Source organism: Nipponia nippon, unplaced genomic scaffold (assembly GCF_047370975.1).
Source record: "Nipponia nippon isolate SJK-2023a ecotype South Korea unplaced genomic scaffold, ASM4737097v1 scaffold_9, whole genome shotgun sequence".
Taxonomy (NCBI): Eukaryota; Metazoa; Chordata; class Aves; order Pelecaniformes; family Threskiornithidae; genus Nipponia; species Nipponia nippon.
The window spans coordinates 19,738,916-19,755,068 of record NW_028262413.1 but is presented as its reverse complement, the minus strand read 5'-3'; the positions used below and the strand labels follow the sequence as shown (position 1 = coordinate 19,755,068).

Below are 16,153 nucleotides of genomic sequence, written 5' to 3'. Positions count from 1 at the left end.
AATGATTTGATGCAATCTATTACTCTATGTCCTTTAGCGCTTTCTTTCAACAAGAGAGAAATGAAATGTAGCATGGGGGCTAGCTAAATCTCCATGAATGTATTCAAGTATGTCTCTCATAGGGAGTCCTGAAGCAGGTGACTAAGGAACAGAGTCATAACAAAGATATGTTAGTGAAAAACATTTGACTTTCTTCCTTAGTTGTCAACTTACAGAATTCCTCCCACCCATATGTTAATTAGCGACTCCTAGTTGAAAAGCAGTTGCTATATGCCTGAGCAGCGTGATATTTCCTTTGAAAAGGTCATATGCATGCCATGCAAAACTTACCTGTCTGATACACAATATATATCAGAACAAAACCAATTCTGGTCAAGGGCTAGTTTTTGTCTAATGGCAATTTATTACCATTTCAGCTTCTACCTGAATTGCAGTCGTCTTTGGCTCTAAAAAAAACTCTCCACAAATTCACTGTGAAACTGAACAAGGAGATTCTACACCTCTGAGAAATGTCATCAACAGCCAAATACATAGATTATGTATTATAATTATATAAAAAGTCTAAACATCACAGCCTCAGCTCCAATGTCACTGTTAACAGTGAGACGCTCTAGTTATTGCACCAACTATTAAAATATTTCTTCAACTGAGAAATGGGTTTTTAGTATCTATGAACACATACTCCCAGGCCTAATACTCACTATATTGATACAAAGTAAGTAAACTAATCCTTGTAAAAGCGCAGATAGCCTTAGAAAAGACCTACTGATAAGCAAACAGCTCATTTTATAGAAATAGTAGAACTATACAATAAACTCACTGTAAAAAGTTATATCTGATTTCCAAATAATGAAATGTTCTACCTGTGTACAAATACTATTGGAAGGAAAAAGTTGGTTTTGTCTTTTAATAAAAGCTATTTAAAAATAATTAGAACAAACAGTACCCAGCTGGTACCTGTACTTACTCATTGCCCCAGTCCAGCCTCACTGTGAGGTGTCTCTTGACCTCTCGCACCTGATCCTGTGTCAAGTGACCTGACAGCAGCTGTCTACGTAGGTCAATGAGTTCATTCATCACATGGCGCAGTTTGTAGAAAAGATCTACCTTATGTTTCTGTAAAGGCATATTTTTGGGAGGAGAGGGGAAGAGAGTGAGAAAGGGGGGGAGGGGGGGAGGGAGAGAGAGAGAGAGAGAAAGAAAGGGAGAGGAAAGCAAGAGAGAGAGAAAGAGAGAAAGAAAGGGAGAAAGGGAGAACGGGCAAAAGGGAGAAAAAGAAAGAAAGAAAGAGAAGAGGGGAAGGGGGGAGAGAAAGAGAGGAGAACAGAGAGATTAATAAGTTTGGAAAGAGAAAGAGTGTGAGAAAGAAGAAAGAGAGAGATATTAATAAGTTACCAAATTTTCATTTAATTACCCTAGAGGAACATTAAGCCAGTTTGTACAAGCTTTAAAATACTTATATCAAGAAGTACTGTTAACTGATGCTATTTAAATTGAATAACTTTTTATTTCTGAAGTTTAGGCTCAATCTGCTAAGGCGTCCATTTTCTGATGGAACCTAATGCTATAAGAGGATTCGTTATGTGCAGCAGGGACCACTTATTCCAATCATATAATAAAATCAAAGTTTTAGATTTAAAGTAACAGAGAGGTGAAAAAGTTAAGTTTTCTGTCAGCAGCTAACTTAACGGTTCTGAAGAGTTAGCAACAATGATTCACCACAACAGAAAACCACTTTTAATATTTTTGATACTCCAATTACTAAAATTTACCCAGGTATCTATATTAGGTGGGGGGATATGAATATTCATTATCTGCACTCTAAAAGGGACTAAAGCAATTAATGATAAAATCCACCTGCAAAATTACTTTAAAAGAGGAAAATTACCATAGACAGTAAAAAACCCCACACTACCACCACCAGGGAAAAAAAAAAAAAATCTAAACAACTAACACCGCAATCCTTTCCAAAAGAACTAGTATTCTTCAAATATGAAAAAAAAAAAAAAACCAACACCAAACCCCCAAAACATGGACAGAAGTAGAAATACTTTTTTTCCCCTGCAGGAAATAACTATATGGGAAGTCCACAAAAAGGAAAGTCTGGTGCTAACAACCAAGGCCACCTATAACCACCCATAGTAAGATAAGGAATCGTGTCAAAACTACTCCAATATCAGCTAGATGAGAACTGTGTGTCAAGACAGCTCTTATCTGCACAGCCATGTCTCATGCTGCATAAAATGGCCAATGTGCAATGAATGAGGATCCCAAGAATAAAAAAAAAAAAAATCTCCTGTTGCAGTTGAATGCTCGTTTTTTTAAAGAACTATGCTGCATTCCTACCTGTATGCAAAACTTGAAACGTCTGACTCTCACTTGGGAAAAACACTGACTAGATGGATGGAAACTGAGACTTTGCAAGCTAGCATTGTATTGATTGCATTTCTGCTTGTAAATGAGTGTTTTATAAAAGCTCTCTAAATAAAGATACCTGTATTTATCAAGACTAGATCTGACAGAGGAACACCCACAAAGAAAAACATAAGTGTTTTCTATTGCAAGATATTATCAGAAAAAATGTTTTTCACTTTTTTTACCAAAAGTAGGTAAGATGAGATGAAAAAAGAATCTCCATCTACTTGAGTTTGTTTTCCTACAAGACCACTAGATTTGCATGACTTAGGAAAACAGATTTCAATGCACTCCATTTTGATCAGCAATTTGTTCATTTCTCTGCACCCGATTACACATCTGTTTTGCTAAAGCAGGTTAAGCACAGATGGAATCATCTGCTGTTCTTATCAAACAATTTTGAGATGAAAAGATGCACCATCTTTCAACTATGCATCAACATTGGTTCTGGTCCCACCTGAAAAAATGAAATACAGACACCAGATCCAACAGAAAGATGTATCTTTCCAGGGCTGAAAATACTTATTCTAGGAAGATAATAATGCGTAGTTGATAAGTATAAAATGACTAGATTTGTGTTTACGTTTTTTCACTAAATGTTGTCCAAAGTAAGTCCTATATAAGCTCAAGAAGACAATAGGTATAGGAGATGTCCATTTTTATATGCTATTTAGATGAACTTCTAAATAAATATGCTATTTAGATGTAACTTCTTCTAACACAAGATGAAGACAATGGAGTTTGGGACTATCAAAAAAGCAATTAGGCATATCTATCAGTAAAACAGTTGGCAATTAAATGACCATGAGAATCAGCTCCAAAATGATCATATTCAGACTTCCCAAATAAAATTGCTCAAAGAGCCACTCCCTCACTCTTGTAATGATGGTTCAAGGCTATCAAGAAATTCAAGTCCAGAACACTATGCTGGTTAAATTACTATATGTTCTAGAGTTATTTGTACACAGTTATTTCTTACATAAGAATCAGAAGTACTTACTTTAAATACAAATAAATGAGAAATCAAGACTGTAGAATAGAATTTTGTAAAAGCTAATCACATTACGTCTTATGCAAAAGAAAAACCCTCAAACATGTCTCTTGTGTTCCTTGACCATGACAATATGCCCTCTTCAGCTTTAGTTCTCAGACTTATTCTTCAAAAAATATTTCATCTGCTTTCAACAGAATGAGCAAGTATTGATAGACAGAGAGCTAAACATATGGTGTCCTTTTCAGAAAATACAAGGTCCCCCATGAGAAAGGAAGAAGAGGAATCAGAAAGTGGAAAGCTAGAAGAGCTGTAGCTGTGATCTCAGGCAAACAGTTAAGTGAACCATAGATGACCCATGAAAGTGAAGGAAAATACTTGTGTGAGAGAAAGGAGAGCTAGAAGAGAGTTAAATGTAGCTTAATTCCAGTCTTGAAGGCAGTAACGAGTTTGAAGCAATCAAACAACAGTTTATAATGCCCCTCCTCACACCACAAGAGTCTAGTGACTAATAAGTTCCATTTGGGACAGAGGGATGGAGGGAGATGCGCATGTTTTAATGACTTTCCTCTGCCTTCTCTCTTTCAAGAAAAAAGACCTGCAAAATGCAACACTAAGCTAAGCTGATCAGAACTCCTTCCCCCCCCCCCCCCGTAAAGAAAACTGCTTAAATTGAAACTGATGATCCTGGACACCACATTTTCAGAAAAAAATAATTTTAAGCATTAGAGCCGTTCAAGCAATTTTAGTCAGAGCAGCACCATAAACAAACCTGAAACTTTATCATCTTTTTAGCAGCTAAATAGAAAAATGCCAGTCAATCTGATATGTAAGTATTAATTCTGTTTTACAGTGAACTTTCATACAACCTATAAGCTCTCATTTTTCATCTAGCTTTGTCACAGGCTACCAAGCAATGAGCACTTTATCAGTCCATCCAGAATGATCTGCTGTGCACATTTATGAACATATTTGGCAAATGTTTTACATCTAGAATATAAAAGTAAATATTTATGCAAAAAATTCTATGGTAATAATTAAGATGTGTCAGGGACAAAGCATCTGGAGAGCCTTAACGAATTGAGGACTCTCTTCTTACAGGCGGCACAAGTCTGTCCTCCAGCACATCTTGTTGCTTTATTTTACTATCCCCAGATACAAATACATTTGCTGTGTTTCTTTGATCTGTTACTACTAACAAGTCCCACTTATCAGTGCTTGGATAATCTTCACATATACAGCTACACATCAAAAAGTGGAATTCTGGCGTTAATGTGTTTCTTCTTTTTTTTTCTTTTAATGACTGCATATATCTCTGTGGAGATCAAAAGTCAAAAGATGATTTTGGTATTGTGGTGGGTTGACCTTTACCAGCTGCCAGACCCCCACCCAGCCGCTCTCTCACTCCCCCTCTTCAACAGGCCAGGGTTGCAGGGAAGAAAATGAAAATATTTGTGGGTTGCGATAAAGACAGGGAGATCATTTACCAATTACCATCCCAGCAAAACAGACTTGACTTGGGGGAAATTAATTTACTTTATTACCAATTAAAATAAGAGTTGGGTGGTGAGAAACAAAGACAAAAAAACCCTAAAACACCTTGTCCCCACCCCGCCTCTTTCCAGGCCCAACTTCACTCCTTCATTTCTGCCGCCTCCACCGTTCCTCCCCCCTCAGCAGAGGAATGGGGGTGGTGGTCAGTCCAAAGCAGCTCCTCTCTGCTGCTCCCTCCTCCTTACACTTCTCCCCTGCTCCAGCGTGGTCCTGCCCATGGGCTGCAGTCCTTCAGGATAAACCTGCTCTGGTGCGGGCCTTCCCACAGACTGCAGTGTGGGTATCTGCTCCCGCCGCCTGTTCACCTCCTCCCCTCCTCCTGCTCTGGCCCGGGTGTTCGTGGGGCTGTTTCTCTCTCTTTTTTTCCTCATCCTGTGTGGCCACTTGCCCTTTCTTAAATGTGCTCTCCCAGAGGCATCACCAGCTTTGCTAACGGGCTCAGCTATGCCCTGTAGCGGGTCTCTTGTGGAACCAGCCGGAACTGGCCTCTTCCCAGAGAGACATCCCCACTGCCAACACCTGGGCATAGCACCTAACACAGGTGTTTTGGGTTTTTTCAACAGGTAATCACATAAAATAAACCTGCATTCATATGAACACAAAGCTGTTTCATGCTTCAGTGCAATAACACAAACTCCCTGTTTCATGCCTATAGTGGCTTTGAAATACTAAGGCTGCCTTTGTTATTCTTCTGCAAATAGATACCACCTAATATGAAAATATATAAAAGACTGGTATATTATGGAAGATGACCTATTTATAGTCATTTTGTTACCATGACTTCATTTAACACTACTGTAAAGAAGTCAGGATTTTGCCTCTCTCAAGAGCAGTCCCTTAAGACATTTCCTATAGAATTGCCTTAGACTATAATGGGGGAGAGGGGCAGAAAAAATTAGTTTCCTTATAAAAGCAAGTGAGTAGCTTTTCCCAGGTTCCTTGTTGTGGATTTCGGTATCTAAATTAGATATTAAAGCCTGCAAGCATCGTCAGCACATGAAAGGAAATAGCAAAGCTGGAAACAACACAAAACTCATTCCTTTCTTTTCAATTTTGTCTTGATTTTTTAATTAAGCAAATTATTTTATAGTAAAGCTCTCTCGAAATTTATAGATTTGTGCAATATTTATGGTTTAATCTTACCCAAAATCTCTAATATGATTATTATGCAAACCTTAAACACCACCTATCAAATCAGATAGTATTCATCAAGTGCCTGTTGATGAATAAAGGTCAGACTTTACCGGTCAATACAAGGATGTCTCGGAAATAGGAAAAGGAACTGAAGTAAACTGTGTGGGAGATGTGGACAGTATGCAGGCATCAAGACTGGCACCCAAAGAAAAGCAAAGAAATTTGAGAACATAATACTTGCACATATTCTTGTGTTCTACATGTGTGCCTAGGCACCTAGTCCTCTTTTATCACAGAGCTAAAATGGACTTTAATAACAGTTAAACAATACAGAAAACAAACAGGGAAAAGTAACATCAAGCAAGAATAAAGTTAATTAAATTACAACTTCTCCCAATTACAACTACAAAGTACATATACAAAGGGTTGTGGCACCATCCTGGAGTTTTCACAAGAGTCTGGGGTTGAGCTCACACTTCTTTGACAGTACACCATTGAACATTCAACAAACAACATTAGTCTTTCAGACAAGTAAAAGACTGAGAAAGGAGGGCACCTCAGTTTTGGTTTATTTCCATTCTTCTATCCTGAAGTTCTCTATTTATTAGTAAGAATGTATTAACATGAATAGCATTTATTCTCTCCTATGAATATTCATAGCTTTTAGCTTCAAACAGAAATTATTTACTATAAATCTGTTTTAAATGGATTCTCTACTGTATTCACAGAGGGAATTTCAATTTACAGTGTGTATTAAAGGAGAGTAAATTAGACTGACAGAAAAAGACTATCTCACATTGTTACTAGTAAATTCTTCAGACTCTTTTGCCAATGAAAATGTCTACAATAGCTTAAAATACTGACACATGACAAAGGGAAAACTTAAGCGGTAAAAAGAATGATGGAACATCAATAAAGAAAGCAAAAGCAGAGCAAAACAACAAAATAAAGCCTTTACAAGATAAGCAGAGATACTTCTACAAGCTTTTCTTTTGTATTAGATTAAATGATATATCTGAATCACCATATACCATACTTAAGTAGCACAGTAACTTTTTTCTGGATATACTATGTCCATATGCTTCTTTGAAATAGCAAAATCCTTGAGCTAAAAGATATGTTGAATTTACATCAGTAACTTCACAAAAAGGTTCCTTGCCACCCTTGGCAACAATCTAAGTAGAAACTACAAGGATTCTGGCTTTCCCTGAGTCGCAAAAAAAAAAAAAAAGTGTTCTCAAAAGAATGAAACCTGTGATATGAAGTCTTAAATTATACAGAAGCTGATTTTATATAGGCATCCTCATACTAGCAGTATATATGCAAACTCTTTTCACTACTCATTATTCCCACCTATTTCTCTGAAATGTACTAGAAATTTCATTTGTGCAGAACTTGTGCTAACCACCTCCTCCTCTACCTAAAAGCATTTAATGTGCTTTACCAGAAACTTTGTACAGCAAAGCAACAATTGGATTGCCTCCAAAATAATTTCAGAACTTCCTTGGATTGCACATTTCTAAAAAAAAAAAAAAAAAAAAAAAATTAAATGCGATTACATTAAAATCCTTTACGATAAACAGAAAACAATTATTTGATCTGGTCCAAAACCGAAATGGTGTATTTAAATCAAAGCTATCTATGAACAAGTCCAAAAACCTGGTGATACGTTGTATTCTGTTGCAAACCAAATGAATACCCTACAGCTTTTCATAGCTATAAACATCATGCCAAGAGGAACCCAGGTAACATTACAGCAGTCGCAACACTTAAGGTAATAACACAACACAAAGGAGGACAAGTCTTCACAATGTTAGCAAAGCTATTTGCTCTTGAAAAGGGCTGTTTTCTTTCCTAAGATCTCAATTTCTGACAGTGGGTAATATTTAAACCTGTTAATACAATGCTCTGTGTTTAACAAATCAACCCATCTCAAGTTCGGAGTGCTCCACAGAGTATTATGAAGAAAAATATATTTATGAAGGGCTAGTACCATGCTATTGACCTTCTTCAAGGAGAGAAGATTTTTCTTATTTGTTCGTATCACCTCACAGACCTTAAATGTCTAACTTAAAGATGTAATTCAGAACCTATTTTTATTCATAGTACTGCAGTATGGTACAGAGAAAATTATATTTTTTCAATTTCCTTTATAAACAACTTTTCCACTTTAAAAATCAGTTACATCATATATGTAAATAACTCCAAGTACAAGTTATTACACTCACTAAGCAGTCAAGACATGTATCTTGACTCTTACATCTTTTCCTTATTTACAATTTCAGATACCAGAGTTGTCTAATACAGTAACTTAGGACAAGTAACAGATGACAACATTTAACAGTTACAGAAACAATTTTAAACAAATGTGACACTGCTTTGGTGTCTGACTTCATGCTATTAGTATTCATATACCTTTGTTACTTTTAGGCTCTGTATCATCAAGAAATGCAATTTGGCCAAAACAAGACAGGTATTCTGGGTGTAAATTAGTGTTGTTTAGGCTTTTTGGTTAACAGAAAAATAGGGAAGCAAAGAAGGGAGGTTGGTCTTCTCCAGGAAAAAATAAGGAGGGGCTCTGTGGGATAATTACCTTGAGAAGAGGAAAAATTTGGTCGAAGAAATACCCTAAAGTGACCCTCTGTCTCCAGCCCGTCCCCATCCTGGCTGCCACTGGTGATCGCTGAGGGCTGGAAAAACCTACATAATGAGATTGTGGAAGAGACTGCAGCTTACCATTATTTTGTTGAAATTCAATTGAAGTAACCTAATTATTTAGGAATAACAGCAACAGTAACCTCCTTTCACAATGTCATAATAAACTTTTAACAAAGCTTAAGGAAATGGAATTGAAGGGGATAATTATTCTGATAAACTTATAATTCTTCATTCTTCATTTCTAATACTGTAAAAACAAGTGACATTAACACTCCCACCCCTTTTTAATTCATATTACGTTTATTGAAGCCAGTTCCAAATCCTTCGCATATTAAATGTACTTAATTTGTTTTCGTTTTGAAATGTAAGAACATACAATTTAAGTTTATTTTCCCTTCTGAATTAAAAAAAAAAAACCCACATGCAAGGTTTTTGCTATTTAATGAAGGATGATTTCTTGGGTTTTAGTTTCCTGGTGTCTCCCCCCATTTTTGAATGGTTTTATCACGTCATATAACTGTTAAAAGGACACAACAAGAAGACAATACATTTTGCTTTATCACATTTCTTCAGAAGTACAACTAACTAAAATGTAAGTCAACCTTCTGAAAGATAATAGAGTAAGAAAAGAGCCCAAGAACATGAGAGGCTTCGTTTTCCCCAGCATGTGGCCCCAAATATCTCTCTGAATAAGATACAGCACAACTAAAACAGAAATATGAGTAAAGGAGAAAGGTTTCTAAACCAACTAAAGGGAAAAAAATAAATCTGACACACATATAGCTGACTTTTGCAGCTGATAATTCTGTTATGCCTCTGGGAGATGTATAAAGACCTTCTGTGTCAAGTATTCACAGGTTACCTTTTCAAGACCCTCTCTGAGCTTGAAAAGCATAATTTTCCTTTTCCTTTTTTACATGAAGAATAAATTATCCTGATTGCAAGACTGTAGAGTTCAGGGGTTTGAGAACAATTAGAAATAGCATGAGACTTGTTATGACATCTCCAAATTGAACAACACTGAAAATACCTGCTCTAGCATGTTACTAGTCACGTTCAACATCATTCCCTCCACAAATGACAGAACCATTACAAGTGAAGTGCTGCTTTTGACAAAGACTATTACCCTCTCACTGCACCACCCACATGGACCTTTGGTTATCCTGTAGTGAATGACTGAGGCTGGCAGGGACCTCAGGAGGTCATCTGCTCCAAACCTCCTGCTCAAGCAGGACCATGCAGGTTGCTCAGGACCACGTCCAGACAGCTTTTGAGTATCTCCAAAAATGGAGACTCCATGACCTCTCTGGGCAACTTGTTCCAGTACTTGGTTACCCTCACAGTAAAAGTGTTTCCTTATGGTCAGACAGAACCTTCTGTATTTCAGTTTGTGCCCATTGCCTCTTGCCCTGTTCCTGGGCACCACTAATAAGAGTCTGGCTCTGTCTTCTTTACACCCTCCTTTCAGTTATGTATACATTTTGCTGATATCCCCCAAGCCTTCTCTTCTCCAAGCTGAGCAGTCCCAGCTCTCTCAGCCTTTCCTTGTATGTGAGATGCTCCAGTCCCTCAGTCATCTTAGTGGCCTTTTTCTGGACTCTCTCCAGTAGTTCCATCTTTCTCTTGTACTGGGGATCTCAGAACTGGACACAGTACTCCAGGTGTGGCCTTACTAATGCTGAATGGAAGGAAAGGATCACCTCCCTCAACCTGCTGGCAGCGTTCTTCCTAATACAGCCCAGGGCACAGTTAGCCGCCTTTGCTGCAAGGGTGCATTGCTGCCTCATAGTCAACTTGGTGTCCACCAGGACTCCCAGGGCCTCTTCTGCAAAGCTGCTTTCTAGCGGGTTGGCTCCCAGCATATTCTGCTGTCTGGAGGTACTCCTCCCCAGGGGCAGGACTTTGTACTTTCCTTTGTTGAACTTCATGAGGTTCCTATCAGCCCATTTCTCCATCTTGTCCAGGTCCCTCTGGATGGAAGCACAACCCTCTGGTGCATGAGCCACTCCTCCCAGTTTTGTATCATCAGTGAACATGCTGAGGTATGCTCTGTCCTGTCACCTAGATCATTAATGAAGATGTTGAGCAGGATTAGACTCAGTACTGACCCTTGGGGTGCTCCACTAGTTACTGGCCTCCAACTAGACTTTGCTCTACTGATTACCACCCTCTGGGCCTGGCCATCCAGCCAGTTTTCAATCTACCTCACTGTCTACTCATCTAGCCCATATTTCATCAGCTTCTCTATGAAGATCTGATAGGAGACAGTGTTGAAAAGCCCTCCTTAAGTCAAGGTAGACAATATCTACTGCTGTCTCCTCATCTGCCAAGCCAGCCATTTCCTCATAGAAGGCCATCAGGTTGGTGTGACTTCCCCTTTGTGAATCCATGCTGACTACTCTCAGTCGCCTTCTTGTCCTTCATGTGCCCAGAAATGTTTTCCGGAATTAGTTATTCCATCACCTTCCCAGGGACCAAGGTGAAGCTGACCAGCCTGTAGTTTGCTGGGTTCTCCTTGCCCTTTGTGAAGACAGGAGTGATATTTGCTTTCCTTCAGTCCTCAGGCACCTGTCCCAATTGCCATGATCTTTCAAAGATAATTGACAGTAGCCTCACAATGACATTCACCAGCTCCCTCAGCACTTGCTGGTATATCCCATCAGTGCCCATAAACTTATGTGCATCTAATTTGCTTAAGTATTCCCAAGCATGATCCTCTTCCACCAAGGGTAAGTCCTCCTTGCTTGAGGCTCTCCCCTGGCCTCTGGGACCTGGGATTTCTGAAGGCTGGCAAAGACTGAGGTGAAGAAGGCATTCAGCGCCTTACCCTTTCCATATCCTGTGTCTCCAGGGCCCCTGCCTCATTCAGCAGCTTGCCTACATTTTATTGTTTCTGCACTTATAGAAGCCCTGCTTGTTGCCTTTGACATCCCTTGCCAGATGTAGCTCCACCTGGGTTTTTGACTCTCCTAACCCTGGTCTCTGCATGCTTGGGCAGCGTCTCTATATTCCTCCCGGATTCCTTGTCCCTGCTTCCACTTTCTGTATACTTTCTTTTTGTGTTTGAGTTTTGCCAGGAGCTCCTTGTTCATCCATGCAAGCCTCCTGGCATCTTTGCTCGACTTCCTACTCGCTAGGATGGACTAATCTTGCTAGAGCTTGGATGAGGCGATTCTTGAAATAGCTGAGTTTCTCGGATCCCTCTTCCTTCCAGGGCCTTATCCCATGGGACTATTTCAAGCAGATCTGTGAAGAGGTCAGAGTCTGCTCTCCTGAAGTTCACGGCTGTGATCCTGCTTTTTGCCCTGCTCCCTCCTCTCAGGATCCTGAGCTCTACTATCTCAAGGTCACTGCAGCTAAGGATGCCTTTGACCTTCACATCCCCCACCCTCCTTGTTTGTAAATATGAGGTCCCAGCAGTGAATGAGCTTGAATAAGTGGAACTAAAATTGGTATCAAATGTTCCCTGCTCATACCATCACCCTCCATTTTCCATGTAGACTTGTGTCCCCTATTTACATAAAAATCAGTCATAATGGTACTTTACATCCTAAAATACATTTGCTGAATTATGTGGTCTTCCAGAGGAAGAACTGATTATCTAGATCCACAGCAAGTGGATCTTTTTCCCCTAGAAGTTCTGGGCCCACAAAGCTTGGAATATTGGTAAATCTGGCTGAAAGTGGGGGACTTTCAACCTTCTGCTGCCACCTCTGTTACAGTAATTCAAAATGCCTCCTGCTGGAACCACTGTCTTTGAGTGCCAGCAGAAGCCACTTATCCTCTGATGTATTAGAAAAGGGGAAGCTGTACAGCCTCCATCTGAAAAAGATATAAATCTGGAGGCTTTGAGGAAGACACTGCATTCAACATTAACTGGCAGCATTTACCTGTCAGAGAGGTAATAAATGAAAGCATTTTGCTCCAAAAGAAACTGAAGCAGTATTGAATAAGTGTGGAAGCCTCTATATTTCATACTTTTAGTAGGCTTTTTACCATTATTTAAATGCAAAAGAACTCACAACATTCAGAAGAAAGCTTCCCACCCATGACTAAATGGCTATATTCTTTTGAAAATACAATGAATCCCCCCCCATAAATCAGTATTTTAAGGTAATTTTCTGCATGACAGAGAAATCATATTACCTTTCACATCAGTTTTAAAGTAGAATGAAATGCTTTTGTTTCCATTTTAAATAAACACAAAATCTTTATTAGAAGGTATATTAATAAATAATTAACATTCACACTAATTAACAAGAGTCAAACTGTCTACATTACAACTTACATGATAAATATCTGTCAAGAAATTCAAACTGATTACAGCATATAAGAAGTGCTGTCAGATAAATATTTTTCCCTTAGCAGCACCTTACACTGGTGTGCCAAATTCTAAAGTTGAAAAATACTTTCTCCCCAAAGCATTTCCATTGCATTTAAGTTAAACATCTGCTCTTTCAATGCTCTTTACATACTAAACAGGAAACTTTACATCCAATAGAGTTCAAGCGTATAACCTGATACTTTCATCCTTTTTCCAGCTTCTCTCCTACAGTGTCACACAGTACACAAAATTAATTTTCTCATTCACATACGTGGAGTGGTCTAGAAGTAGTACTACTACTTTGCACCTGACAAACACAGCAGGAAGAAAAAATTTCAAAAGAAATCACAGGGTCTGTAGAACTTCATGAATATATGTCATCTTAAATGTCTCTAAAAATTCTTTGTCTCTTTCAGGATTGTCATGCAGGTCATGCAATAAAAGTTAATTATGTTAGCGAAAATTTTGCCAAAAGCCAGGTTTTGAAGTTGTATTAGGAGCACCTAAAATGTTATGGAAAAACAGTTTTCCAACTACATACTTCTCATATAAATTTAAAAAAGTAAAGGCATTTCAACATTGTTCAACTTCAAAAACATTTCAGCTATGCTTCTCATAGGTTCCAGTAAAAGTCATTCCTCCAAAAGAGAATTTCAGCTTCAGAGGAACAGTTCTATATAAAAAAAGCGTATTGGTTTCTCATGCCTTAACCCATGATAGCATCTGTAATTTTGTTTATGATTTTGGTCACAAAGTTCTGTTTCAGAGTCAGCAAACAACATGAAAAAATCTGGTTTTATTGTATAACATTTATTCCACAAAGAACTACTTAGTAATATCATTAACAACATTTACTGTAATTCCCACATTTCTAGATATATTAGTATTCAGCATAGCTTCCTTAAATTACAATAAGAAAAGAAAAATTATGTAACTGTAATTACAAAATCCCACTTGCTCTTAATCTTGATTTTAGATTAGGAGTATCATGCTGTTTAGATAGAGGTTAATAGAAAGTAAAAGTTTACATTCACATTTTACCTGTAGCATTTATTCTTGTGCAGTTAAAGGCAGTGAAGGCAATACAACATATCTTTTTATAGACTGGATGGACTGACTCCACCAGATTCACCTGATACATTGAAAACCAAGATGAGCTAAGGTTTAAGATTTACGTTTCCGTCAGGGGAGGACAACCGAACCAATGCTACTGATAAAACCACAACTGCTTCACACACGTTAAAAACATTACTCCTAATCCTTTTTTTAAGAAGGGGGGGAAAAAAAGCATGATGAAAAACCAGAGTATCTCCCTGAATTATTAGGAAGTTCTAACACTGAACCTTTACTGAAGAAGCTTCCAAAATCAGAGACCACTGTCCAGCAGAGGAAAATACTTTACAGGAGAAGATTATAGCCCATCTACCTAGCTAATTAAATATAGAATCGATCCATTTCTACTGCTTCACACAAATGTTTAGGACAACTCTAATCCATCCCGGAAGTCTTAATTTTGTCTATATAAAATAATTACTTGGCAGAGTTCAGAAAATAACACAACTTCCTTTCTAAAATGAAGACCAGGAGGAAGTGGAATTATTTGCATTTTACTTTTAAGTCCAGGATTTTTTTTGGGGGGGAAGGTAAGCCAATCACCCAAATTGATCTTCTGACTTTAAAATCTTGAGATTTTCAAATTTTCTGTTTCTGTTCTGCATTATAATGCAATTCTTTTTATTCAAACACCAGATATTAAATATAAAATTGTGAGAAAACGAAAATCAGAATTCCCTTATACATGAGTATTTTCTCCTTACTGAGAGTAATGATTCCTTACAGTTCTTTGAGCTATTTCAATCTATGCAAACTCACATTGATGTATCAACATTTTTAACAGTAATGCTCATTTGTGTTTCAGACATATTATATGCCTCCCCCTACTATTACGGAAAAGGAAAATGAATGCAGGAGCCGCAGCTCTTATTTATGCAAACCATCTATGATACTCCTACTTCGGAGCATGACAGAAGGAGAAATAAAGGGCAGGTCATGGGATCCACACACTTAAAACAACAACTGTTACTACTGACTAAATAACTGTCCCTTCTTATGTGTTCAAGTTCAGATTTTAATGTTTATACATGATGAACAAAATTTTTCCTAAAGAGAAAGATCCAAAGAGTCTCAGTTGTGTCAACAACTAGTACCATTTGGCTGAGGCCTCTGCCTCGGCTGCCAGGTCAAGGACACAAAGCTAGTAAAAGCAGAAGTTGTTTTATTTGGCAACCCTGCTGACAGCAACATTTCTGAACCCTGCAGGCGGTGTTGGCTATGCTTAGGTGCAGAGTACCTCTATGTTTTAGGGAAGATGCTTCTAGACAGCTAATAGCAAATGGAAATGCACTGTATGATCAACTCAAATACTCTGTGATGAGATGGTTTGGGTTTCAGAACAGCCAGAAATGTTGTTAAGAACAGTCTGATTCATCAAAGTAAGACTTATATAAACAAGTAATTTCTTCTGCCTTGACAGTAAATGCAGCACCACATAGGGCCTCAAGAAGAATACTGGTAAAATAATAACTGATTCAAATGCAAGCTAAAGATAAGCTTCTTCACCCTATGAAAGAATGAGTGAAGCAGACTAGCTGTAAACTCTGGCACTGAGCAGATAGCCACCTCATAATACGGCAGGACTGAAAATATAAATTACAATTTAGTAGTTAAACAAAAAGTGCAAAAAAAAAAAAAAAGCAGAATGCAGCAAGTAGGATGTAAAGTATAAATAAAGCCTGTTTACAAATACCTCTTTTTGCTTGTTCACTAAAATATGCAAGCTTTCGGTAAATAAAAAACTAGAATAGTTAAAAGATGAGAGGCAGAGCTGCAAATAAAAAGCCAAGAGAAAGCAGGTAGACCTCCCAGGATAAAGAATTAATTCAAACCTCTTAAATTTACAAATGTTTGTTCCATGTATGTGACAATAACACTGCAAATATTTGTAATGGACCTGTGGCTGGCAGCTGTTAAAACCACAGATTTTAAACAAAGATCCTGATAACATCAGAATAAAAACG

The 16,153-nt window shown here is 38.0% G+C and overlaps 1 protein-coding gene across 14 annotated transcripts in view; it reads right to left on the bottom strand.

Annotated features, from left to right (window-relative positions):
• The window catches only part of DOCK3 (dedicator of cytokinesis 3), a 221,367-nt gene that overhangs the window by 147,798 nt on the left and 57,416 nt on the right, over positions 1–16,153 (bottom strand). For all 14 annotated transcript variants that reach the window (XM_087743795.1, XM_087743802.1, XM_087743796.1 and 11 more), the window contains exon 6: positions 968–1,116. In XM_087743795.1, coding sequence (XP_087599921.1) covers positions 968–1,116 — 149 coding nt within the window. The remainder of the gene's footprint in view (positions 1–967; positions 1,117–16,153) is intronic.